Source organism: Eptatretus burgeri, chromosome 1, assembly GCF_056783735.1.
Source record: "Eptatretus burgeri isolate ZD-2024b chromosome 1, Ebu_testis_v1, whole genome shotgun sequence".
NCBI lineage: Eukaryota > Metazoa > Chordata > Myxini > Myxiniformes > Myxinidae > Eptatretus > Eptatretus burgeri.
Genome location: NC_140961.1, coordinates 89,585,177 through 89,613,122, shown reverse-complemented (window position 1 = coordinate 89,613,122; position 27,946 = coordinate 89,585,177). Strand labels below are relative to the sequence as shown.

General features: G+C 40.9%; 1 protein-coding gene across 11 annotated transcripts in view; it reads right to left on the bottom strand.

Annotated features, from left to right (window-relative positions):
- Positions 1–27,946, bottom strand: part of LOC147034931 (DNA (cytosine-5)-methyltransferase 3A-like) — a 516,888-nt gene that overhangs the window by 295,724 nt on the left and 193,218 nt on the right. For 10 of the 11 annotated variants that reach the window (XM_085891359.1, XM_085891335.1, XM_085891350.1 and 7 more), the window contains one exon: positions 23,183–23,515. In XM_085891359.1, coding sequence (XP_085747485.1) covers positions 23,183–23,515 — 333 coding nt within the window. The remainder of the gene's footprint in view (positions 1–23,182; positions 23,516–27,946) is intronic. The other variant, XM_085891342.1, reaches the window with a different exon arrangement.

Sequence of the window (27,946 nt, the reverse complement as noted above, 5' to 3'; positions counted from 1 at the left end):
CGAGAGAAGAAGAATAAGATATATATATGTCTGTATATATATATATATATATATATATATATATATATATATATATGTCTGTATATATTATATATGTATATATATATATATATATATATATATATATATATATATATATATATATATATATATATATATATATATATATATATATATATATATATATATATATATATATATATATATATATATACAGACAAACATTTATATATATATATATATATATATATATAGATACAGACATACATATATATATATATATATATATATATATATATATATATATATATATATATATATATATATATATATATATATATATATATATATATATATATATATATATATATATATATATATATATATATATATATATATATATATATATATATATATATATATATATATATATATATATATATATATATATATATATATATATATATATATATATATATATATATATATATATATATAGATACAGACATATATATATATATATATATATATATATATATATATATATATATATATATATATATATATATATATATATATATAGATACAGACATACATATATATATATAGATACAGACATACATACATATATATATATATATATATATATATATATATATATATATATATATATATATATATATATATATATTCTGACTTCAATCTCGCTTCTCTCACTTTGTCTCCAAACCGTCCTACCTGCGCTGTCCCTCATGTACTAATTTCTTATCCTGTCCATCCTTGTCACTCCCAACGAGAATCGCAGCATCTTTAATTCTTCCACCTCCAGCTCCGCTTCCTGTCTTTTTGTCAGTGCCACCGCCTCCAAACCATACAACATAGCTGGTCTCACTACCGTCTTATATACTTTCCCTTTCACTCTTCACTCTTGCAGCTACCCTTCTGTCACAAATAACTCCTGAAACTCTTCTCCACCCACTCCATCCTGCCTGAACTCTCTTCTTCACTTCTCCACCACACTCTCCGTTACTTTGGACAGTTGATCCAAAGTATTTAAACCCATCTACCTTCACCACTTCAACTCCTTGCAACCGCACCATACCACCACTCTCCCTCTCATTTACGCACATGTACTCCGTCTTACTCCAACTGACTATCCTTCCCCTTCTCTCCAGTGCGTACCTCCACCTCTCGAGGCTCGCCTCAGCCTGCTCCCTACCCTCACTACAGATCACAACGTCATCCGCGAACATCATAGTCCATGTAGACTCCAGTCTCATCTCGTCCGTGAACCTGTCCATCACCATTGCGAACAGGAAAGGGCTGAGTCGATCCTTGATGCAATCCCACTTTTACCTTAAATCGGTCCGTCATTCCTACCGCACACCTCACTGCTGTCACACTGTCCTTATACATGACCTGCACGATCCTCACATACTTTTCTACCACTCCCGACTTCCTCATACAATACCACCACTCCTCTCTTGGCACCCTATCATAAGCTTTCTCTAAATCCACAAACACACAATGTAACTCTTTCTGGCCTTCCCTATACTTCTCCATCAACATTATCAAAGCAAACATCGCATCAGTGGTGCCCTTTCCTGGCATAAACCCATATTGCTGTCACAGATCATCACCTCTCCTCTCAACCTAGCTTCCACTACTCTTTTCCACACCTTCATGGTGTGGCTTAACAACTTTATCCCTCTGTAATTACCACAGCTCTGCACATCACCCTTATTCTTGGAAATCGGAACCAGTACACTTAATCTCCACTCCTCCGGCATCCTCTCACTTTCCAAGATTTTATTAAACAATCTGGTTAACAACCCCACTGCCATCTCTCCTAAACACTTCCATGCCTCCACTGGTATGTCATCTGGGCCAACCGCCTTTCCACTCTTCATCTTCTTCATAGCAGTCCTCACTTCATCCTTACTGATCCACCCCACTTCGTGATTCACTATCTCTACCTCTTCCAACCTTCTCTCTCTCTCATTTTCTTCATTCATCAGCTCCTCAAAGTACTCCATCCACCTTCTCAACACACTCTCCTCGCTCGTCAGCACATTCCATCTGCATCCTTTATCACCCTAACCTGCAGCACATCCTTCCCAGCTCGGTCCCTCTGTCTTGCCAATCGGTATAAATCCTTTTCCCCTTCTTTTGTATCCAACTTCTCATACAGCTCGCCATATGCCTTTTTCTTAGCCTTCACCACCTCTCTCTTCACCTTGCACCACCACTCCTTGTACTCCTGTCCACTTTCTTCATCTCTCTGGCTCTCCCAATTCTTTTTTGTCAACCCCTTCTTCCTTATACTTTCCTGTACTTCCTCGTTCCACTACCAAGTCTCCTTGTCTTCCTTCCTCTGTCCAGATATCACATCAAGTACCTTCCTTGCTATCTCCCTCACAACTTCCGCAGTCGTTGCCCAGTTGTCCCACACCTCTTTACCACCATCCAACGCCTGTCTCACCTCCTCCCTGAATTTCATGCAACAGTCTTCCTCCTTCAGCTTCAACCATCTGGTCCTCTGTTCAGCCCTCACTCTCTTCCTCAACCTCATCACCAAAATCATCCGACAAATCACCATCCGATGCTGTCGAGCTACACTCTCCCTTGCCACCACCTTACAGTCTCTCATCTCTTTCAGGTTGCATCTCCTGCTTAAGACGTAGTCCACCATTGTGCACCTTCCTCCACTCTTTTACGCCACCCTGTGTTCCTCCTTCTTCTTAAAAATATGTATTTCCCACCACCATTTCCATTCTTTTTGCAAAATCCACCACCATTTGCCCTTCCACATTCCACTCGTTGACACCGTACCTTCCCATCACCTCCTCATCATCTCTATTCCCTTCCCCAACATGCTCATTGAAATCCGCTACAATCACCACTCTTTCTTCCTTGGATACACTCTCCACCACTTCATCTAAGTCACTCCAGAAATCTTCTTTCTCCTCCATCTCACACCCCACTTGCGGGGCATATGCACTGATGACATTCATCATCACCCCTTCAATTTCCAACTTCACACTCATCACTTGGTCAGACACTCTCCTCACCTCCAATAACCTCTTAACATAATTCTCCTACAGGATTACCCCGACACCATTTCTTCTCCCAACCACACCATGGTAGAACAGTTTGAAACCATCTCCGATACTCCTAGCTTTACTCCCCATCCACTTGGTATCTTGTACACAGTTTGTCTACCTTTCTGCTCTCCATCATATCAGCCAACTCTTGCCCTTTGCCAGTCATAGTACCAACATTCAAAGTTCCAACTCTCACCTCCACACTTCCACCCTTCCTCCTCTCCCACTGCCTCTGGTCACGCCTTCCCCCTCTCCTTCTCCTCCTTCGCCCACCAGTACCCTGCTGGCCAACAGTAACCGTGGCGGTTGTTGGTAACCCGGGCCTCGACCGATCTGGTATGGAAATCCGGTTTATGATCCGCATATTTATTTGGCACAGATTTTACGCCGGATGCCCTTACTGACGCAACCCTCCCCATTTATCAAGGGTTGGGACCGGCGCTGAGAGGACACTAACTTGTGCGAACACAGTGGCTGGGTAGAGTCCACCCCTCTTATAATATCAATTGTAAATTAGCTCAGGTGGAACCAATCACCTTCAAAATCACACACCAGTTAATTGGCCTCCACCTGTGTTAAATTGTAGTAATTCTGATTATTTCAGAATAAAAACAGCTCTTCCTGTAGGTTTCCTCTGCTAGTCGTGCATTTAACAGCAAAGACAACCATGAACACGAAGAAGCTTTGAAACGACCTCTGAGATAAAGTTTGGAAAGGCACAGATCAGGGGATGGGTATAGAAATATGTCAAAGGCCTTGAATATCCCTTGTAGCAAAGTCAAGACAATCATAAAGAAGTGTAAGGCGTATGGTACCACAAAGACCCTGCCTGGATGAGGCCGTCCCTCCAAACTAGAAGACCACGCAAGGAGGAGACTGATCAGAGAGGCCTCCAAGTGGCCAATGGCAACTTTCAAAGAGATGCATGCCTTTAAGGAAAAGACTGTTCACTGTGTGCATGTGACAACAACATCACAAGCACTCCACAAAGTCTGGCCTGTATGGTGGCATGCAAAGAAGGAAGCCATTTCTCAAAAAAGCCCACCTTCAATCCCATTTGAGTTACGCAAACACTTGAGTTATGCAAACATTTGAGTTAAACAAAACTGTAAAAAAATCAACACTCTGGAGATTCTGAAGCCATGTGGCAAAAAGTTTTGTTGTCTGACAAAACCAAGATGGAACTCTTTGGCCTCAATGTAAAATGTTACATTTGATGCAAAACCAACACAGCACATCACCCAAAGAACACCATCCCTACTGTGAAGTAGGGTGGTGGCAGCATCATGTTATGGGGATGTTACTCATCAGCAGGGACTGGGGCACATGTGAGGATGGAAGGGAAAATGTATGGAGCAAGATACAGAAAAAATTCGAGAGGAAAACCTGCAGCTCTCTGCAAGAAAGCTGAAATTGGGACAGAAGTTCACCTTTCATCATGACAACGACCTAAAGCACACAGCCAGAGCTACACTGGAGTGGCTAAGGAACAAAAGGATAAACGTCCTTGAGTGGCCCAGTTAGGGCCCTGACCTAAATCCAATCGAAAATTTGCAGCATGATTTGAAGGTCGCTGTCCATTAATGCTCCCCACTCAACGTGACTGAGCTTGAACAGTTTTGTTTCGAAGAATGGGCAAATATGGCCCAATCAAGTTGTGCAAAGTTTGTAGAGACCTGTCCCAGCAGACTCACAGCTGTAATTGCTGTCAAAGGTGCTTCCACCAAGTGTTAACTCAGGGGGTGGACACTTATCAACCCAAGATATTCTAGTTTTGTATTTTAATTAATTTTCTGAAATTTGTGAATTTGTTTTGCACTTAGAAGTTGTGGGTTACGATGTGTAAATGAAGGTGGAAAAAGTCTGATTTAATGCAATTTCATTCCAGGCTACAAGGCAACAAAAGGAGAAAAATTTGAAAAGGGGGTGTGGACTTTCTTTCGGCACTGTTTGAATGAAAAAGCAAACATTCATAATATATACTGTTTTTGTGGAAAAACGATGTGCCCAGAATGGGAATACGAACCCAGGTCCTCTGGTGAACTGTTCCAGGGCTCTAACTTATGCATCAGTGTGTAAGTGATGAGGTCCTTGGGTTCGAGTCCCGGGTTGAGTCAGGATTTTTTCACAGTTGCCCCACAAAGGAATTGATTCGTTTCTTTTTTTATTATAAAATACACATACATTTAGAAACAGATGCAGCAGGAGACCATTTGACTCATCATGCTTGTGCTTCATCCATCCCCCCAATAACTGAATCTATCAACTTAATAATCTTTCATGTTGCTTCCCAGACTCGGTGGGTGTAATGGTTAGATTAGAGCATCCGCTCCGAGTATGAGAGGTCGGTGGTTCAATCCCGGCCAAATCATACAAAAGTCTTTAAAAATGGGTATGTGCTGCTTCCTCGCTTGACTTTTAGCATTTAAAAGGGTACAGCGAAGACAATCCCCATAGGTTGGCATCCACGGGGAAGGGGAAATCCATCCTTCAGAAATGCACCACAGAGTGCTTTGAGAAATGCAGCATCATTGGTGTAACATCGCTGGTACCCAGAGTGCCCCGGGAAGTGACGGCACTTCACCCAGGGTTAGTGGCTGTGTTTGTCTTGTCTATCAGTCCTGTGTTGTATCTCGTGTAGTCGTCTGTATGTCCATGTGTATGAGATGAGTGTGCGGCAGCTACACTATGAGTCTTAGATACTGTAAAAAAAAAAATAAAAAAATTATCACCATCAATAAAATTTACTCTCCACAATCATTTTATAATTAATTAACTGCTCCCATTGAATTTCTCGCACATGCCCCGTAAAATTATCAAATAAGCAATTTCACGGGACGCAAACTGTGGGATTTTGAATATGCACAATCAAAATGCAGACAGAGCAGCCAGCTTTATGTCCTTGTTTGAAGGGTGTACTTAGTTGAGATAGCAACCCATTGCTACTACTGAATCAGAACGGATTTTGTAGTTGGATCAAACTCAAATATGGAACAAATCCAGGATTTTACAGCTGAGGAGGTGAGTATGCTACGAGCCAAGCAATCCTGCTGCCGTCACTCGACATTACAGAGCCTTAAACAAAGGTCTCTTAAGCAAGCACGAGTAGAAATCACACCCCCCCCCTACTTAGCATTCGAGATCTGATAAGAGCAGAGTAATTCAAGCTGATTGTCCTCATCTCCTTTCAGTTCTTAATGCCTTGTTCTGGCTCACAACTCACTGTCATGGTGGCCTGCTCGTTTGACATTCCGTATGGCTTCAGACCAAAGCGTTCTGTCACACACAATTTTCGAAATGCTCATCTGGCCATTTGGCATCATACGGACATGTTGTCATGGAAAATAGTCCTCTATTTATTCTGCTGTTGTGTGCAAGGCTCCCACTGTGGAAACAGCCTTTGCAATATCCAATACACCTGTTGCCATTGTGATTCACCAGCATAAATATCACCATGGTAATCATGCCAGTCATGCTGCATGCCACATTTACATAGAATACATTTTGTACTTCTCCTTCCTCCCCCCCCCCCCGCACTCCACTCCCCTTATATCCCTTAAAGCCAAAAAATGTTTTTTTTCATCTGACCACTAAAATATTCAAACAGTATCACTTGACACATCTCACATAAATACAAGCAAATTACATTATTTGAAAAATTATGCGAAACAAAGAATAGTTGATGACTGACGCATTACATGGTCACATGTAATCGTGAGTGCTTTAATGATGACATTGAATCAGGAAATTTGCGTGGACGCAATAAACTGCTTGCAGGATATAGCCACTGCATTGGCATGTTATTTTGGGTGAGCAGATGTGAAAATGCAGAACATTCCAAACAATTTGGCTGTTGAGTGTAAAACGAAATAAATGGGGATGCTGTGTAAGGCCTGAGATATTGTAGTAGGCACATCCTACTGTGTAGATATGTCACACTATGCACATTTTTCACAAAATTCATTTATATTACTCCATAAAACAGGGAGCAGCTTCATGATATTTTTCATTGCAAACAAATCTGAAACACCGTCGACAAAATGCCATCAATGACTGCCTGTCCATTCTCTCAAGATTGATACAAATGTTTCTTTTAATTTGAAGAAGAACAATAATTTAAAAATTGAAAATAATATTTTAGGCTTCTTGATTATATGTGGGATTTCAAGGAAGATGTTATATTTTTACTGTGCTTTAATTAAATTAAATAAGCAAGCTGGGGAAAGGGGAGGGTGGGGTGTGAAAAAGGAACCGCTGGGAAGGATAGGCAAGCAAAAGTTTTTTTGGGGGTGGTGAGGGGGAATACTACATCCTTTGCAGTTTCATACCCTACCCGCAGGTTCCTCTATGGCTGCACATCTTCACAAGCAGCACATACATGAGAATTCCAATGCTACAACCCCCCCATCAGCTGCCCTACCGGTTTCATCGCACTTGTTGGCGAGTCATCAGCGACAGCGTAATTTGCATCAACACACCCTATCAGCACACCACCAAGGCTCCCAGGCATGTACCACATGCAAGGCTTATAGCAGTTAACATTTTAATAACAAGACAAAATCACCTCTCGGATTTCAAATCCTACACAGATTTTTTCTCCAGCTGCAGATATTCATAAGTAGCACATACTTTGTGTAGCTTACGTTGTGTCACATTACCTTGTATAGTTAGGAGGTATAATATAATATTAAACCAACTCGGTTTGCATCGTCACAGGGAAATTATTGTATGGTACGTCATCCTGACGAGCCCAGAACAAGTGTGAAACCATGGTTGATGGCAACACTGTCATTTACTTGTGACCTTTGAAATCCTCGATCTCTAAAACAGGCTCGAGTTTGGCCTGCTGAAGCCATCCGGGCTGGAGGCGAAACAACGTCATAAGATATCTGATGCTAAACCATAAGAGGATTGTGGTGTCGTATTGTGGAATCGTAATGTGGTGTCATTCTGCTTCTTCATCCAGCACAATCCCACAACAAAAGTAAAATGTCAAAAGATGTCATGATGGTAATCCATAAGAGGACTGTGGTATCATATTGTATCATACAAAAATCCTCCAACCCGTACTTACCTTTAGACCCGGATTTTTTTTCATGGTAGGAACAATCTTTGGTACTTAATGGGTGATGAATGTTGTGGTCAAATTACATCAAAACTGTGTGTAGTTTCAGAGAAAATAGCAAATACATATTTTGGGGGGCTCAAACCCTCCACAGACCCCCTTCGACCCTGATTTTTTTTTGGCTGCAATCAAACTTTGGTACATCATGGGTGATGAAGTTTGTGGTCAAGTTTCATTGAAATTGTGTGTGTGTAGTTTGAGAAGAAAGTGAATACCTCCTTTGGCGGGCAACCCCTGTAGACCCCCTGAGGGCCTAATTTTTTTAATGCCGCGAACAAACGTTGGCACATACATTGTGATGAACGTTGTGATAAAGTTTCATTGGAATAGTGAGTGTATTTTCAGAGAAGAAAGGAAATAATTATTTTGGGGGCAATCCCCCCCGCCCCCCACTCCATACACCCCCTTCGACCTCAAATTTTTTAATGGCGTGAACAAATTTTGTACATAATGGAAATGAAGGGTTTTGTCAAGTTTCATCGAAATTGTGTGTGTAGTTTTGGAGAAGAAAGCAAATACATATTTTGAGGAGCACCCCCCCCTCCCCCCCCACCTTTCATCCCCTTTGAGCCAGGTTTTTCTAATGTCATCAACAAACTTTGATACACCATTGGTGATGAAGGTTGTGGTCAAGTTTCACCGGAATTGCATGTGTAGTTTCTGAGAAGAAAGCAAATACCTATTTTGGGGGGCAACCCCTGTAGACCCCTTGAGGGCTCGATGTTTTTTTTAATGCCATGAACAAACTTTGGTACATCATGGGTGATGGACGTTGTGGTAGAGCTTAATTGAAATCATATGTGTAGTTGCAGAGAAGTTGCAAGTATTTGTGGACGGACGGATGGCGCGCCATGCCATAAGCTCCCTGGAACTAAGTTCCAGGTGAGCTAAATACCGAATGACATTGGGGGGAAGAGGTGGCAGGGGGTGGGTTCGGTTTGTACATTCTATTTGTTTATTTTATAAAATGCTGAAACTGTATGTAAAAGGAGCTCAATCTCGAGGTCGGTGGGCATGCTTGTGCCCCTCATAAAAGAAGAAGAAGATGTCTGAATATAAAAGGCGACACATTTTGAAAGCGGAAGGGCTTTGCATTTTGCATTTCTATTTTGATCTTCCTCTTCGTGTGTTATATATAATTTGCATTAAAGCATCTTGAAAGGCAGTGATTCATATCTCATTGACAATCTTCCCCTCTTCACTCCTGAACCCACCAAATTTTATACATATCCCCAAAGCGGATGTGGACAGCCTTTGCATTCTGGTGTTTAATATTTTTTTTTCATTTTTTTTTTTGCGTGCAATTTTTTAAAGCAATAAAATGCTTATTGTTTTCGAGATTTTGTTATTTTTGCTTTGATTGAATCCATCTATGTTATTAATTTCCACTTATGGTACATTCTACCCCTCTCCCCCCACCCCCCTCAACCCTGGCTTTTGGCTCAGTCCACTATGTGGATTACCACGTATGGATTAATGTCAATGTGACTATGATTTAAACCAGAGTTGGTGGCAAAGCCACCCAATGCTCGCCTGTTTATTCATTTATCGTTTTTAAAAGACTCATCTAATAATTAATATTTTTTTTATAAAGCATTGCAGTGAAGTCTGATCCAAATAATTTTAAAGCAATATATGTATTTGTATATTATAATCAGTAACAAGAGCGCAAGTGAGCACAATATACTCCCGAACAAGAAGGTATATACAGAATTGTGCTACTACATGGAAAACAGCATCCTGGTTGCCATGGCAACCACTTTAGGTGACGAACTTATGTCGCGACACACCGTCTCCACAGTCTGTACCTATGTACCAGATATGAAACGTGAAAGTTGAAAACTTTGGGAGTTAGACTGCAGACAGGAGCGGATGGAAACAGCATCCTGGTTGCCATGGCAACCACTTTAGGTGTCGAACGTATGTCGCTACACACTGACTCCACAGTCTGTACCTATGTACCAAATATGAAAAGTGAAAGTTGAAAACTTTGGGAGTTACAGTGCGGACAGGAACGCACGGACGGACGGACAGACAGACGGACGGACAGACGACTGGTATCACATAATACGCCCCAATATATATATATATATATATATATATATATATATATATATATATATATATATATATATATATATATATATATATATATATATATATATATATATATATATATATATATATATATATATATATATATATATCGGGCGTATAAAAAATAGTGTGGTAGATAAAAACATTAGAAAGGAAAAAATAACTTGCACCAAAAACTTTAACATTTTCACGCTCACGCTGACGCTGACGCTCATGCCGGGGGTATCGCTATAGCTCTCTGTTCCTCGAACAGGCGAGCTAAAAATAATAAAATGCCTAATGTTTGATTTTTTTTGTTATTTTGGTGTGGATTAAATCCATCAGTTATTAAATTGTTTTTATACTTGTTTCTGTTGATTTGGGTGATGGTTTGGATATGTATCACTTTTGGAATGGTTCTGTCCACTATCCATTCCCCTCCCACCCTGCCTCTCACAACCCTGGCCTGGTTTGGTTGAGTCCACATTTACACTTGATTTATTTTCATAATAAAATGATTAATGTTTTATGTATTTTTAAATTTTGGGTTGCATGCATTAGCCCAGAGACAAAGTAACTCCCTCACATTGGAATCACCATCATAGCTTCAGCAGTTTTTGAGGTAGGTTGGGCTACAGTTTAACATTGTTTTGAGAGGGGAAGAAAAAGAAGCATAAGTGTAAGAAGAATAATATGAATAAGAAGAAAACGAAAAATAATAATAATAATAATAATAATAATAATAATAACAATAATAATAATAAGTACAAATTGGCATTTGAGCGATCTTCCAATGTGATACTTTAGCGATGTATTCTGGCTTTTTTTAAAGTCTTGGTAGTTCAGAAAATGCTCAAAAATGAAAGGTATGGCTTCAAACTGCTTAAGACTTCACTCTATCACAGCTGAAAAACCATTGTTTTCCCAATTTCATAACACTGAACAACAAATTTCAAAAAAATTTTTTTACTGGAGATGTGTAAAGTGATTAAGACCAATTTGGGTACGCTGATTTCAAAAATCATAACCGTTTTGCTGTATCACGTCAGGATTTTCAGGAACAGAAATATTCCCATTGCCTAGAAGTCAGGATTTCAATGAAATTTACATATGTCTTTAACATGTCTATTTCGTACAATTGTTGTTAACTTGTGTTATATTTCTTTCTTTCAGATAAAGATGAGTAGGCGTTCCTGTACCAATCATCCTGACAACTTCTGTTATGTCTGTGGTCGGTATACCAAAAAAGATCAACAGCGAAGTATATCTACAGCAGTGAAAATGAAGGCCGCCTACTTTCACTACTTCGGGTGTAAGGTGGGGGACCAAGAACAGAGCTGGGCACCACACATCTGCTGCACAAGCTGTCACACAACCTTGACTCAGTGGTTGGTGGGCAAGCGCGCAAGCATGCCATTTGCGGTGCCCATGATATGGCGTGAGCCGCAGAATCATCATGATGATTGTTATTTCTGCTGCACAAGCATCCCCGGCTTCAACAAGAAGAATAAAGGTCACATCAAGTACGCTGACTGCGTCTCTGCTCGTAAACCTGTGCCTCATGATGACGAGAACCCCGTTCCAACACCTCCAGCTGATCAGAACATAGCTGTAAGCAGTGGTGAAGAGGATGGTGATGATGAACCTTTTGAACCCGACACTCAAGAATCACACCTGAACCAGGGAGACTTAAATGATCTTGTAAGAGATCTCTCGCTGCCAAAGGCGAAGGCAGAGCTGCTTGGATCAAGGCTGCAGCAGTGGAATCTACTTGAACCTAACACCAAGATATCCTTGTTCAGAGCACGTCACAGAGACATGGCTGAGTTCTTTGAGATGGAAGACACGATGACATTCTGCAGTGACATCAACGGTCTGTTGAAAGAACTTGGGTGTGATCACGATCCTGCAGACTGGCGCCTCTTCATCGACTCGGGGAAGAACAGCTTGAAGGCTGTTTTGCTCCACAATGGCAACGAGAAACCATCAGTCCCACTGGCTCACGCGTTCGGCATGACAGAGACCTATGAGACTATGCGGCAGCTGCTTGATTCCATCAAGTACAATGACTTCAACTGGCACATCTGCGGAGACTTGAAAGTGGTGGCGCTGTTGTTAGGGCTGCAGTCAGGCTACACGAAATACATGTGCTTCCTTTGTCTCTGGGATAGCAGAGACGACAAGAATCACTGGACGAAGAAAGATTGGGAAGAGCGAAAAGAGCATGTACCTGGTCGACACAACGTGAAGCATGTCGCCCTTGTCGACCCAGCCAAGGTTTTCCTTCCACCACTCCACATAAAGCTCGGCTTGATGAAAAGTTTTGTACGGGCAATGGATCTGAATGGGCGTGGGTTTTTATACCTCAAGGAAAAGTTTGGCAACACCTTGTCGGAGGCCAAGATCAAGGCTGGTGTCTTTGTTGGACCGCAAATCCGACAGATTATGAAGGACGAAACTTTTCCGACAACTCTAAACCCCAAAGAGCTGGCAGCGTGGAGGAGCTTCAAAGCTGTGACGGACAACTTCTTGGGGAACGAGCGCGCGGACAACTATGAAGAAATAGTGCAGCAGCTGCTGGAGTCCTTCAGGAAACTTGGCTCCAGGATGTCCCTGAAAATCCATTTCCTACACCAGCACCTGAACTTCTTCCCTGACAACTTGGGAGCAGTCTCCGACGAGCACGGCGAGCGATTCCACCAAGAGATTTCACTCATGGAGACGCGTTACCAAGGGCGGCACAACCCGAACATGATGGGCGATTTCTGCTGGTTCCTGCATCGTGAAACTGACACAGAGCAGCACAAACGCAAAGCCAAATGCCTAAAGCATTTTTAATTACATTCTCGTGGAGTTTTTCTGTAATTTCTATAATTTTGAAGCATTCATGATGAAATAAATGAATAAATGAATTTTTGTAAATTTCATTGAAATCCTGACTTCTAGGCAATGGGAATATTTCTGTTACTGAAAATCCTGACGTGATACAGCAAAACGGTTATGATTTTTGAAATCAGCGTACCCAAATTAGTCTAAATCACTTTACACATCTCCAGTAAAAAATTTTTGTTGTTCAGTGTAATCAGTATAAATTTTTAATAAACTATTACCCCTTGGTTAAACTTTCAATTCAATTATGAAATGCAGTAGTACTCGAACAACGGGGGTGAGTTCCATTATCAATCACCTTGCCGAGTGCTCACAAACTGGATTAAGCACTCAAGCAACCTCTCCAATGAAACCGTTGAGAAGGAACGGCTGGCTTCGCAAGGGATGGCAAGCTGATAGGTAATGGAACATGCCCCAGAACTTAATTAGATGATAAAACAATTGACTTCAACGTTCTTTTTTCGTATGGAGCCTGTGGCTACTGGTTGCATCATTTTCTGGAAGCACGGCTAATTCTGGAAGTATCGCTAATGCAGTGCCCCCATCACCAGGAGGCTAGTACTCATTTTGCCGACCGAGGAAGGATGACAAGCTGAGTCAGCCCACATGGTCTTATTTCAATGGCATGACAGGTGCTCAAACTCAAGACGCTGAGATCCTAAGCTGGACACCTTAACAATTCTGCCAACACCAGGTTTATTAGGTTTCACCGGAAGGGACGACAGGTTTGGTCTCCATTTGTCCGTCCATCCCACCTGTAGTTTTTTAGACGTTTTTCCCATGCCCTTTCACATATTCAACTGAAACTTGATACATGGCTTTATTATGATAAGGTACAGAACATATTCGAGTTTCAGGGCATTTTGTCAATTTTTTCACAGAGTTATGCACTTTTTAGTATATGTCTCAACTGTGTGTATATATATATATATATATATATATATATATATATATATATATATATATATATATATATATATATATATATATATATATATATATAAATATATATATATATATATATATATATATATATATATATATATATATATATACGGGCACGCGCGCGCGCACACACACACACACACACACACACACACACACACACACACACACACACACACACACACACACACGCACACACACACGTGTATGTGTAAAAAAAATTGTATTAAATTTATTGCATTTACAATTGTATTAACAATGAGATGTAATGGTGGAGGAAAAAAGAAACCAGGGTGGTTGAGCAGGGAGGTACACAGTGTAATTTAGGATAAGCAGAAGGCATTCATCAAGTACAAAATAACAGGGCTACAATCTGACCATCATTAGTACAGGAAAAAACAAAGATTGGTGAAGAAAAGAACTTGGCAGGCCAAAAGGGAATATGAAAAGGTCATAGCCAAGAATACTAAACATAACAGCAAGACATTCTTTAAGTATTTAAGGGGTGAGCAAAGTGGGAAGAGGAATGTGGTTCCCATAGAGGAATATCACAGGAGAATTGGTGGATGATGAGGGTGAGATGGCAGGCTTATTAAATCGTTTTTTTGTTTGCTTCTACATTTACACTGGAAAAGTCAAGGGAGCTTCCAATCGTGGGCATATCTATCTCAGGGGTGAGGATGGGCTTTTTGAAGAAATCCATGTTGTAGCAGATGAAATGAAGAGGCAGCTAGAAAAAGTAATCCATGATAAAGCTCCAGAGCCAGATAATATGCATCAAAGAATATTGTGGGAGGTGGCACAGCAGATAAGCATGGTATTGGCGGATACCTTTAATCGCTCATTGGAGTCGGAACAGGTCCTAAAGGATTGCAGAAGAGCAAATGTAACACCGTTATTTCAGAAAGGTTTGAGAGAAGAATTTGGTCATGATTGACCTATTAGATTAACTTCAGTTGTGGGAAAGATGTTGGAGACATTCTTCGGAACGGATATGGAAACATTTGAATAAATCTGCAGAAATAAATGTTAGTGTGTCAGTGTGTCTCCTCTACAACTCCAAAACCATAAAACCTAGCAGCCTGAAACTTTGCATGCACACTCAGAAAACTCCACGGAAGTGCAAGAGTGAAAATTGGGTGTTTGGTTTAATTAATACACCCCTTTTGAAGATAATTAACAGCCTTATTTTATTATATCCTTCAACAGGCGATCCTCGGCCACCTCGCTCTCTGGGGTCTCAAGGCGTTTCCTGGGTAACCTCGCTGGGGTCTCAAGCCACCATGTTTTTGGCCTGCTCAACCATGCCTTGACTTGGAACAGGCCGTAAAGATTTTCTCATGATAATGTTGCTTTTTTTCACTTTCCTCACTCATATTATCGAATGCCTGTTCATCATAGCTACAAATCGCTGTATACATCGTTTTTGCAAGTCCACTAGTTTTCAATTTAGTAGCTTGTCGTGATTTCCTGCATTATATGAGACGATTTTCCAGAATCTACTCTCACGGACTAAATATAGTACATCATCAAAATATTATTTTGGTTTTGAGGATTGGATATCATCTGGACTCATCTGTTGTGAAATCTGAATAGTTAAAGAAATAACGAGATTTAGAACTAAGCCGATATACTTATTTACTTTAAGCAAGCAAGGCTTTGTTCCCTCGTTCTCCATAGATGCACATGAAAATGTGAAATTTCCAAAGCATTAAACTTATCTTTTTCTACTGATTGGAGAATTATATTGAGTGAACTAAACATTTAGGAGCATAACAAAATTAACAAGCTTCATTGAGTTGGATGTTTTAATGCATTCACTGCAAGACCTCGCACCCTGTCCCCAGAGGGACTGCTTATCTTATCGAAAGCATCTGCCAGATCTGTGTCTATATTTTTGGAGGTTTCAGGAGGTTCTCTACAGGGAATCAAAGCAAATGTGGTTAAAAAAAATGGATATTCTTGTAAAAAAAAAATAACCTTAGCAAGGACTCCTAAGTCCTAACCGATGTACCACATGACACATGCACAGACGAGCAGGCGAGATTAGAAAGGAGGCGATTGCGAGAGGATCTGATGGAGGTGTTTAAAATAATGAAGGGTGTGGAAAATATAGGTGCAGCGCAGTTTTTCAGCATAATAGACAGTGTTACTGTAGGACCAGAGGCCATAGCTGAGAATTAGGACAGTTTTAAGGCAGGGGTCTTTCAGTCGGAGAATGATTAATGCATGGAATGGTTTACCTGGAAAGGTAGTGGCATCGGAAAAGGTAGATAAGTTTAAATAGGATTTAGATATGTGCCTGGATGCAATGGAGAAAGAAGGGTGTGGGGTTATTGGCTTGTGTGCACGTTAGGAAGCTTGTATGTGGATGTGAGACGATATTGGGGTTGGTGTAGTGTACGAATGATGGGCCGAATGGCCTCGTCCTATGAGAAAGTTCTTTGTGTATCTTTTGGTAATGTCCCACATGGACTGCAACAGGCGCTCAAGGAGAATATCCTCGATTTACTTCGTTTGAATGCTCTCAAATCTAGCTCTAACAAGAGCCTCGATCACGTCTCCAGAAAAATAATAAAAGAAGAAGCAAAAAAAAACATGTTTACAAATACATTTGCCCATCAGTGTGCTTTTAGTCTTCTGTCTGATCGCACATGCTTGTGGGCTGACAGAATGGCATCGAGGTATGCATCTTCACCTCCAAGCTGTTTGGCTTGGGCTTTAATCCCTACCCAGCTCTAAACTGTCATGCCAGTCTTTCACAAGCAGGGCGATTCATCAATGTGTGCGCCGTCCTTCGGCTGGACGTTAAATGGGAGTCCTGTCTGCCAGCATTTGTTGGTGGATGTTAAATGTCTTACAGTGTTCTTCGTGAAGAGTAGGCGAGCTATCGCCAGTACCATGGGCAAGTTCTAAATTCCTGTCCCAACTAGCAGGTACAGCAGGTATAATTGCATCTGCCAAGTTGTACAGCCGTACCCTCAGCCAATGATGCAACAACACAGCCTTGTGCTGCATATTAAATACAAGGAAATCAGACAGAGGTAAAGGCAAGTCAGCCCATCATGCCTGCCTGACAATGCCAAACTAATTTAGCAACACAATATCCAAAGAAAAACATGCAAAAGAAAAAAAAAGGTATATATTTTTTGTGTATTTGTGTTTTTTTATTTATCTATTTATTTATAGCCTGGCGTTGGCTTAGCGGTTAGGGTGCCTGACTTGGGATCCTAGGATCCTGAGTTCAAGCCCCGTTTTCCCCTGAATTAATACTCGGTGGGGTTGACTCAGCCTGTCATCCTTCCGAGTCGGCAAATGAGAACCAGTGTACTGGTAATAGGGACACTGCATCAGCAGCACAGCTGCATCCCTAAAGGCCCTGTCACACCTTGATGTTTTAGTCACCAATGGCAACGTATAAAAATGTATGTAAAACGTTGGTGTACGCTGAAATTTTGATGTTTTTTTTTTTAAGTTTTGGACGTATTTATAACGAGTTGGACGTATGCATAACGTATTAGTGAAATACATCGTGAAATTTCAAGCATACTGAAAATTTTACGACGTACTCGCTGTATGGCTCACACGTTCCGCTACGCTGGGAATAAATTGAAGGCACGATATGCGATCGTTGACACACGTCGACACACGTTAATTGTAAGTTACTCATGAGTCGAAACACGTCGAGGTAATATTTAGCTTACCCGAAACTTATTTTCTCCGTCAAGGCACATTTTCTTTTTTTCTGCTTGGCTCCGTGAAGGCACGTGACGAAATATCTGAAGTTGTTGTTGTTGTTGTTGTTGTGTTTTTTGTTTTTTTTTAGTCTATCACAAATTTTTAAATATATTCGGACATTTGCTTTTAAGTTTCGACGTCGACGTGACAATATCCTCAAACAGAAAATATTCACAGAGGAGGAACTAAGAATAAGACATGAGCAAACTGAAGAGGCAATCGGACGTGACGTAATGGCACGTGACGAAATATCGGAAGTTGTTATTTTTTTGTTTTTTTAGTCTATCGCGAATTTTAAAATATATTCGGACATTTGCTTTTAAGTTTCGACGTCGACGTGACAATATCCTCAAACAGAAAATATTCACAGAGGAACTAAGAATAAGACGAGCAAACTGAAGAGGCAATCGGACGTGACGTAACGGCACGTGACGAAATATCGGAAGTTGTTGTGTTTTTGTTTGTTTTTTAAACGCTGCCAATACGCCATTATACGGTAGCTGTAAATTAGAAACACGTTCATTAAGTTATGTGGTCGTCCGGAAGACGTCGATCAAATACATCTACATACGTCAATATGCGTTGGAGGTCCGTTACACATCGGTTCAAAGCACGTTACTCATAGGTTAGAAAAAAGTTTTGGGTACGCTAAGCATTACCTCGACGTGTTTCGACTTATGAGTAACTTACAAGTAACGTGCCTCGACGTGCGTCAACGATCGTGTAACGTGCCTACAACACGTTACTCATAGGTTATAAATAAGTTTCGGTTGCGCTAATCATTACCTCGACGTGTTTCGACTTATGAGTAACTTACAAGTAATGTGTGTCGACGTGTGTCAACGATCGCAGAACGTGCCTACAACTTATGGCCAGCGTAGCAGAATGTGTGAGTCATACGCCGGCATACGTCGTAAAATTTCAAGCATGCAAAATTTTGAGGACAACCGCAAAGTACAACGATGAAAGCCAGCGTACTAAGACGTATGGCAGTGTTTTTCAGCGTGCTCTTAACGTATACAAACTTACCCATAACGTATTCGACGTGTGCCGGCGTTTTAGACAAATTTTTCATAAATCAGCATACGCTGGCTAAATCGTCAAGGTGTGACAGGGCCTTAACCAATGATGCAACCAGCAGCCATAAAGCTGCACTCTAAAGAGAGAGATCTATTTAATTTAAGTGTTTGTATTTATTTTTTTAGGATTTTTTATTTTTTTTGTAAAAAAAAAATATATATATTCTCCTCAGTGGAGGGGGCATTGGCTTGGTTAGAAACACACAACATCAACCACACAACACCCTTTGACGAGACCCACACCAATAGCACTCCGTACACATGCACACAATCACCCATCAATGCATAAGCTACCTAAAAATCCGGTCAACATCCCCATATCCCTCTATCTAAATAACTTCCAGGTACCTATCTAATTCTAATTTAAACTTATCCACTGTTTCTGCTGTCACTACTTGTCCAGGGAGGCTATTCCATGCATTAACTACTCTCTGAGTAAAAATCTCCTGCCATACGACCATCTTAACTCTCCTCTTCTTTACTCTCAGGCTATGGCTCCTGGTCCTATCACTGTCGACTCTGTTGAATAATTCATCTGCACTTATTTTATACATACCTTTCATTATATTAAACATCTCTATCATATCTCATGCCTGGTGTGGGCTTTATGGTGAGGGTGGTGGGCTATGGATCCTAGGGTCCTGAGTTCAAATCCCTGCTCAGCTGTTGAATTAATACCAGGTGGGGTTAACTCGGCCTGTGATCCTTCCGAAGTCGGCAAAATGAGTGCCAGCATGCTGGTGTACTGTATCTGGGTGGCGACCTGTCCAGGATTGTGCCCAATAGCCAAGGAGACTGCTTTAGCAGCACCAACACTCTGCACAGAGTCTGGTTCCAATCTCCTCTCCTCCTCCTGTCATATCTCCTCGTAACCGCCTCCTTTCTAGTGTATAAAGCCCTGTCTCCTTCAGCCGCTCCTCATAGCTGAGTCTAGCTCAGCCCAGAATCAATCTAGTAGCCTGCGCTAAACCCTCTTTATGGCATATATGTCCTTCCAGAACCATGGTAACCAAAACTGCACACAATATTCTAGATGTGGCCCTCACTAAATTTCTGTACAAGGTTAACACCACCTCTTTTGATTTATAAATGATCCCCCTCCAAATAAAACCTAAAACCCTATTTGCTTTACCTATAGCTGCCTGGCACCTTGCTGCCTGCTTCCCTCCCATATCTATTACCACCCCCAGATCTTTCTCCTGTGTGACACGCTCCAAAATTACCCCTTGCATCCTGTAATCTCTATTTTAATTGTTCTTTCCCATCCCCAACACCTTACACTTGCTCAGGTTAAATTACATCTGCCAATCTTTTGCCCAATCTATGTAAGTATCAATACTTTCCTGTATCTGATCACCACCCCCTCTGCTATCCACCTCACCTCCAAGCTTTGTGTCATCTGCAAATTTGGAAAACTTACTCTTCACCCTACTATCCAAATCATTGATATAAATAATGAATAATAATCGCCTGATGACTGATCCCTGAGGTACCCCACTGCTTACATCCTCCCAGCAAGACATCCTCCCACTCACAACCACCCTTTGCTTCCTATTACGAAGCTAGTTTGCAATCCAATTAGCTACCTGACAAGCCACTCAAAAAGCCCTCACTTTGGCTAACAACCTCTGATGTGGTACCTTATCAAATGCCTTCATAAAGTCGAGATATACGATCCATAGAGAATATACTATGTGCAGAGTGTTGGTGCTGCCTCAGCAGTCTCCTTGGCGATTGGGCACAATCCTGGACGGGTTGCCACTCCATCACAGTATACCACCAAGCTGGCACTCATTTTGCTGACCTCAGAAAGATGACAGGCAGAGTCAACATCACCTGGTATATAATTAAACAGACAAGGGGGATTTGACCTCAGAATCCTCGGATCCTAAACCCACCACCCTAACCATTAAGCCAACACCAGGTATATGAGGGATTGTCTCTCCATCTATGCCTTTCCCTCATCCACCCAATCAGACACTGCTTCATGGAACTCTAAAAGATTTGTTAAATAGGAAGTACCTTTGGTAAACCCATGCTGACTACCTTTAATTAGTTAGTATTTACTTAAATGGATCCTCATCTGGTCCTTAATTAATGTCTCCAACACCTTCCCCACAACTGAAGTCAAACTAACAGGTCTATAGTTCGCCAATTCTTCTCTGGATGCTTTCTTAAATAATGGTGCTGCATTTGCAACTCTCCAATCCTCCAGTGCCTGTCTTGACCCCAATGAACTTTTGAAAATATTCCTTAATATCTCGCTCACCTGCTCAGCCACTTCCCTCAATACTCTCAGGTACATAATATCTGGCCCTGGAGCCTTATCTACTCTTGGATTTCCCACCTCTTCCTTTACTTCCTCCACTCTATCCTGGATCTTCTGTAAAAGCCCTTTCTCACCTCCTTGATAAATACTCTCAGCTGTTCCCATTGTGTGCTGCCTTTTTGGCTGCTGGTTGCATCATTGGTAAGGGGCACAGTGATGCTGCTAATGCATTGCCTCTATTACCAGTATACTGGTGCTCATTTTGTCAACCTTGGAAGGATGACAGGCTGAGTCAACCCCCTGGTGTTAATTCAGTGTCTAACTGGGCTCAAACTCAGGACTCTAGGATCCCAAGCCACAACCCTAACCGCTAAGCCAACACTTAGCTTCGGCTTCTCGGCTATTGGCAATTCCCCTGAATGCTCTTGTGTAAAAGAACAGTCAGGTATCAAATTTAACATCAGGACCCTGTCCTAATGTTGTAACCCAAATTTGGCAGCATTCTGACTGGTGGGTCTGGAGAAGAAGATGTTTGAAGGAATTTACTAAGTCAGCCATTTTGACCTCCTTAAAGTCGTGTGACTAGAATGAGCTTTGCAATCCCCATTACCAGTCAGGAGCGGAATCTTGCGAAATCTCAGCTGGATCGGCCCAGCGGTTTGGCTAGAGAAGTCGAAATAGGAGACAGACGGATGGACAGGCGGAGCACGATGACAATACCTAATCTGGAATTCCAATTCCAGATAAGCTAAAAAGTGAGGGCATTTACCAACAATCCACAACATGGCCAAGACCGATTGTGGTCTCCTATTACGAGTTTTGTACAGTATACACTTTCGCATAACCACTACCTTCACAGAGCTTGATTCATTTTTATACATTTTACATTTTCACATCCTTAATTTATTATCTTGCCAAAACGAAGTTTTTGCAAGATATGTTAGTCAGCTTGTATGGTTTTTTTTTGTCTGTAATCACGTATCGATCACTCTGCAGAGCACAGTTATCATTGGAAATTTTTGTAACTTCGCATATCAGAGGCCTATAGAGGTCCCTTTCAGCGCATAAAAATTTCAAGGTCAAGGTCAAAGGTCAAGGTCACTTTGTCGCAAAGCAGGGGAGTCGACGAAACCCTTATTTTTTGAGTAATTTTGATCAGATCGTCTTCAAACTTCATGGGAATATAGTTCATGGTCTGGCGGTTAGCTGATTAATTTTTGGTGGTGATCGGCCTTGACCTTCATGGTTAGCGCTGGAGGTCGAAAGTTTTTGACCCCAAGGTCAAATTTTGAAATGTCAGATACCATATCGAGTAATACCTCATATGAAAGCGCTTGATAAGTGCTTTCCAGATCTGTCAAAAGTTTGATGCTATGACGTCATTTGATGACGTCATGACGAAAAAACTGATTTTTCATGAAAATTTTATTTCTTTAGTTCTCATCAAAATCTTTTGATATTTCATGTACAACGGTCCTGGAGAGATACCATTAACCGTACGAAAATATAAAGGTCAAGGTCAAAGGTCAAAGGTCAAGGTCACAAAAAGGTCAAGCATCAAGGTCGACGAAACCCTTATTTTTTGAGTAACTTTAATCGAATAAATCAGTCGCTCATGTTCACATTTTGGCAAGATACTGGTCACCCTGGGGGTGACATTGGTTTTTATTTGTTTAGTTATTTAGATGCAAACATTTAAAGGTGTTGCTGGGGGCTGTGTCCTCATTGAGGACTGGCACCCTTGTTATTTTTGTCATTTTTTGGCTGAGGAAGTTTTGTTTTGCTTGATAAGTCTGTAAGATCCAATTAAATTTTTTAAATGCCGTATGGAAGAGAAATTGTGATTTTCACCTGATTGGTGGGAATTTCATCGGTATTCCATCATTAGTATTAACATCAGTATTACTATGAGCATATACAGTCGATTTATCCACATGGTACAATAAAGTATACCTACCTCATATTCAATCAGTTTTCTTACAGTCTTGTCCTGTTCCTGCACTGCGGGCTGACCAGGTGATGTGTCTTCATCCAGTAGCTCTTCGGCCTGAGTTGAGCCATTTTCCTCTGGGTTTTGCTCTGTGTCAACTTCAGGTTCAAGCTGAGACTCGGGAACTGAAATGGACTCTTGGGTTAAAGGTTCGGACTGGAGAGCAGGGGGTTCAGGCTGTTCGTGCAAGTTGAAATTTTGATCCTCAGGAAGGACCGACTCACATGCTGTTGGTGATAGCAGTGTTTGCCTCATGAGTACTGGGGGACAGCTGGCACCAGTCTTTGGCTTCCTTTGCTTCTATGAGGAATACAAGAGAAAGGTGAGAATGACAATTAAAGGAAGCTTTTTGTTTAAGTGCATTTGAGAGATATATGTTTCTGTAAGTCTCTATGTAGCCATTTATGTCTATTGGTGACAAATAAAAATCAAAAAGTCAGGTTCATGTTGGCTTTATTACACTCAAAATATCAGTGTGCACCAGTATGCAGCATCACAAGAAGATTAATTTCAAAGTGAAATAAACCTCACTTGAATCATGAAACATCTGAACTTACTGAGCTTTCCACAACACTGAAACAGAAATCTTAATCCAATTAGATATTCTTAAAGCCATTGTAATACAGTATTGATAACTAGTAGGGACCAATGGAAACACCATGTATGAGAACTGTAACTTTGTCACCAGCTCTCACCTCATTTTGCCAACCTCAGAAGGATATAATTCTGATTCTGGCTGAGTCAAACCCACCTGGTATTAATTCAATGGTAAAAGTGGGATTTGAACTCAGGACTCTTGGATCCCAAGCCCACCACCCTAACCATTAAACCAACAGGAGGCATAGTCCCTGCACATCCCATGCCAACTCTCTGTCCTTCCCTCCCTCTTTTTCCCCATTCTTAATATTACACAAAATTATACAAGGAACTTTGGCTCAGGATGAGGCCATTCTGCCCATCATTTCATTTCATTCTTGTTGGTTGTGTACGTGAAACATGAAAATTTTCATCAACTGACAATTCAATTCAAAAAAAAGTGCATCACATCCTTTTCACATTCACATTGAATATGTCATTTGAATTAAGCACAAATGATATTCCACAACGAGACAGAGACAACTACCTGAACAATCAAAGCACGCCTTCATTGTTCAGACATTGTTCCTGTTCCTGTTCCTGTTCATTATGAACAATGTTAAAAGTAAATAATGACGGAATGTGAAATTCTCAATCTTTTTCTTCTTTCTTCCTGTTAACAACATTCCTGTTGTCGTTTGTCAAGAACAATGTTAAACGTAAATAAAACACGTTCAATTCACAAACTCGCGGTTATTCCGTAAAAATAGCGGTAAAGTAACCGTAAAAATAGCGGTAAACACCAAAAACATACAAGGTCATTCGTAATTGGAATATATATATATATATATATATATATATATATATATATATATATATATATATATATATATATATATATATATATATATATTGCATATACAACTGGAACTCCTCTCACAAAGATCTTTATAATGAAATGGATTTTATGGTCCCTAGTCGAGTCGTTTAAGAGAAAATTGTCGGTTAGACAGAGAAACAAACATCATCTCTATTGCATCAAGTGTCAAAATAAAGCTTTTTTTGGAGCATCACAAAATACAGGTGCACTCATCAAGTAATGCAGTACTTTAATGTGTGCCACCTTTGGTAAATAAAAATTTAGTGTTATTCTGTGAAAGGTTGAGTTACACAAAGTGGAAGAAAATATTTCATAAATATGATTACTTTTCGACTGAATAACTGCATAATTGTAATGTAAAAGTGAAGGTCTTCACAAAGTTTGGAATTGTACTTTCAACATGATGTTACAAACCTCGTCATGGGGTTGGGGGTGGTGGTGGTAGTATATGACTTGTGTGTGAATATTATTGACAAGGCTGAGAAAGTTTCCTCTGTACAGGTTACCTTACCCACAAGATAACATGTCAATACCTGACACAGAACGGCCATAGGGATTGAACCCCACACTGATGAAGTACACAAAATGCAACATTTGCAACTGAATAAAATTTCCAATACTGAAGTCTTCCAAAACAACAAGTAACTTTTAATGAAAATGTTCTGCAGTTTTACGTCCCAAAAATTCTGCACCGATACATGTTTGGCCTTGACAATATCCCGTTCACCGGAACATAGATGACTTCCTCAGTCTATTCAATGTCATCCTTTCCTCCAGAGCTTCAATACAACTGTTCGTCACCATCTCAGGTCATCCCCCATCCACAAGCATGATCCTTTCTACCCCCATTGACCCTCCTTCAAGCCCATCGCTTTCCAGGGTTCCAGTTTTTTTTTTCCTTCTACTTCTGCGATTGAGAGTTTGCGTATGTATTCAGCTTGTTCACCCCCTGTGTCCAACCCTTGCTTTCATTCTTCTACACATACATTTTTCTCCAAGTCTCCCTCTATTTTGTCTCGCTTAACCTTGCTATTTAATGTGCCCCAATTCCTTCCCCCACCCCCCCCCCGAAAATTCTATCATTCTATTTGTTCTGTTACATCCTCATCCATTCTGTACTCCAGCTTCTCCACGAGCCTCGAAACTACAAAAAAATAAAACAATTCTGTGTTTCTTGAAAGACCTTTTCAAACTTCTTTTAAAAGGAAGTGCATAATGATCTGCTTTTGTAAACTTCACTTTTGGCACAGATGAAAAGTAAGGAGCAAGACGATAGGTTGACAGGTTTGCTGTTTGGTCCTTCACATTTGAGGTTTGAAGCCATTTCAGTGCATTGGAAAATTCATGAAAACAGTCCAGAAACATATTTGCAAGAGTTATAAGAATAATGTGAGTCAATTGCTTTCAATATGTACAAAACTGATTTCAGCGAAGCTATCAATGAGACATGAGAGCCATTAAGTTTTACTGTACAGCGTACATGAAAGCTGGACTTGTGCTGTTCATCGAGTATTAACAAGAATGTGATCTATTTCCTTTCTTGTTCTGCCTTCATAACTTTATGAAGGAGAGTACAGTAGTGAATGCTCTTTCTTTGGAATTGGGATCTACAGATTCACAATTTAAAGGCACGACTCAGGTCTACTCGTCATTCTCCATTGTCATTTCCTTCTTCAGACCCACTGGGTTCAAAGCCACTCCTGCATGCACCGACATCGGTGTCAAAGTCACCAAGAATGGAGTTTAAATTCCATTGTGGGCTGTTCTTGGGTCATGAGTGTAGAGTTGTGAAAACATTATTGTTCCTCTGACTGTGTCGCATTGGTGGGGGCATACCCTACGATGACGGTGAGTTAGCCATATCTGTGTCCAAACCAGGTTTGAAGTAACAAAAGCTTTCTTGGCATTCTGGTCCATACCGATGGCAACTACTTCTCTTTGTGAATTGTTATCATGGCATGCATGTATGTATAGAACCTCAATGCAGTGCCCTCACTGCATGAAGGTTGGAGCCTGGATCGGTGGGGGTTACCACATGGCCCAGAGGGTACATGCATGAGCAGAGCAACAAAGAAGACTGAGCAGTCAGTTTGACGGGAGACGATTATATGATTAGAAGGATTAGTGCCATTTAAAATTGACGATTTGTGGGCTTGAAATTACTTTTGAATTGGCAGACATATATTAAGGTCTTCCTCATCATCCTGACGATGGAGGGATGGATGGAGGAATGTCTCATGAGATGTGTTGTGTAATGATGAGGTCTGAATGAAGTGAGTGGCAAAAAGTTTTTTGAGATGAAGACTGAGTGCATGGTACAAGGAGGGTGGTCATGTGTGAAGAGGAGCAGAGTACACCCCCCGGTGGAGATGAACCCTCGCTTCTATTGGCATTAGATGAGATGGGGTACAGATAATTTGGTACAGGATGCTTTTCTGTGGTTGATGCTGGGTGACTGTTTTTTTCATTTGCGAGCAAAGGTGGAAACGTTCATTGATGGGCTGGGGGTGTGGATTTTAGTGAGAAGGCTTAGAGCAGAGGACATTATTGCGCTGGTGCACAGAACCTGAGCCGGACAGAAGCCCAGAGGGGGAGGGTCAGTAAAGGTGGGCCGAACACCCCAGGAGATTGGTTTGGGCACCAAATGCCAGAGGGCACCATAATTGGAGGCACAGATGATGAGTGTTGAAAAAGCAGGGAAAATCTGCCAGGAAAAGCACACTGCCCAGCCGCGATATTATGCGGAGGCACAGAAAGAAAATTTGAGGGCCGATCCCAGACTGTTAGAGCACCAACGCATGGGACGGCGGGTAAATTTGTCGTGAAGAACCACTGTAGAGGGGGGTTTAATGACAAAAGAGAAATGCGTTTTTGAGAATTTTAGGAAAGAGTAAGGAAGAGGAGGAGGATATTGAGACCATACTCTATACAGAGCGTTGGTGCTGCCTAAACAGGCTCCTTGGGTATTGGGCACAATCCTGGATGAGTCGCCACTCTGACACAGTATACCAGCATGCTGGCACTCATTTTGTTGACCTCGGAAGGATGACAGAGTAAGGATGCCCCTACATTGTACCATTTTTAATGTCTGTAGCTGCTGGAGTAACAGAGCAGGATAATTGTATTTTGCAAGGACCCATTGTATCCCAAATTTTAGTGTAGGAGCAGGCACACCCGCAATTGGGCCATTCCGCCTGTGAGTCTTGTGAGACCACAGCATCTCATCATATTTATCACCATGTATGCCTTGATTTTCCTCAGGGATGAGTGGTGTT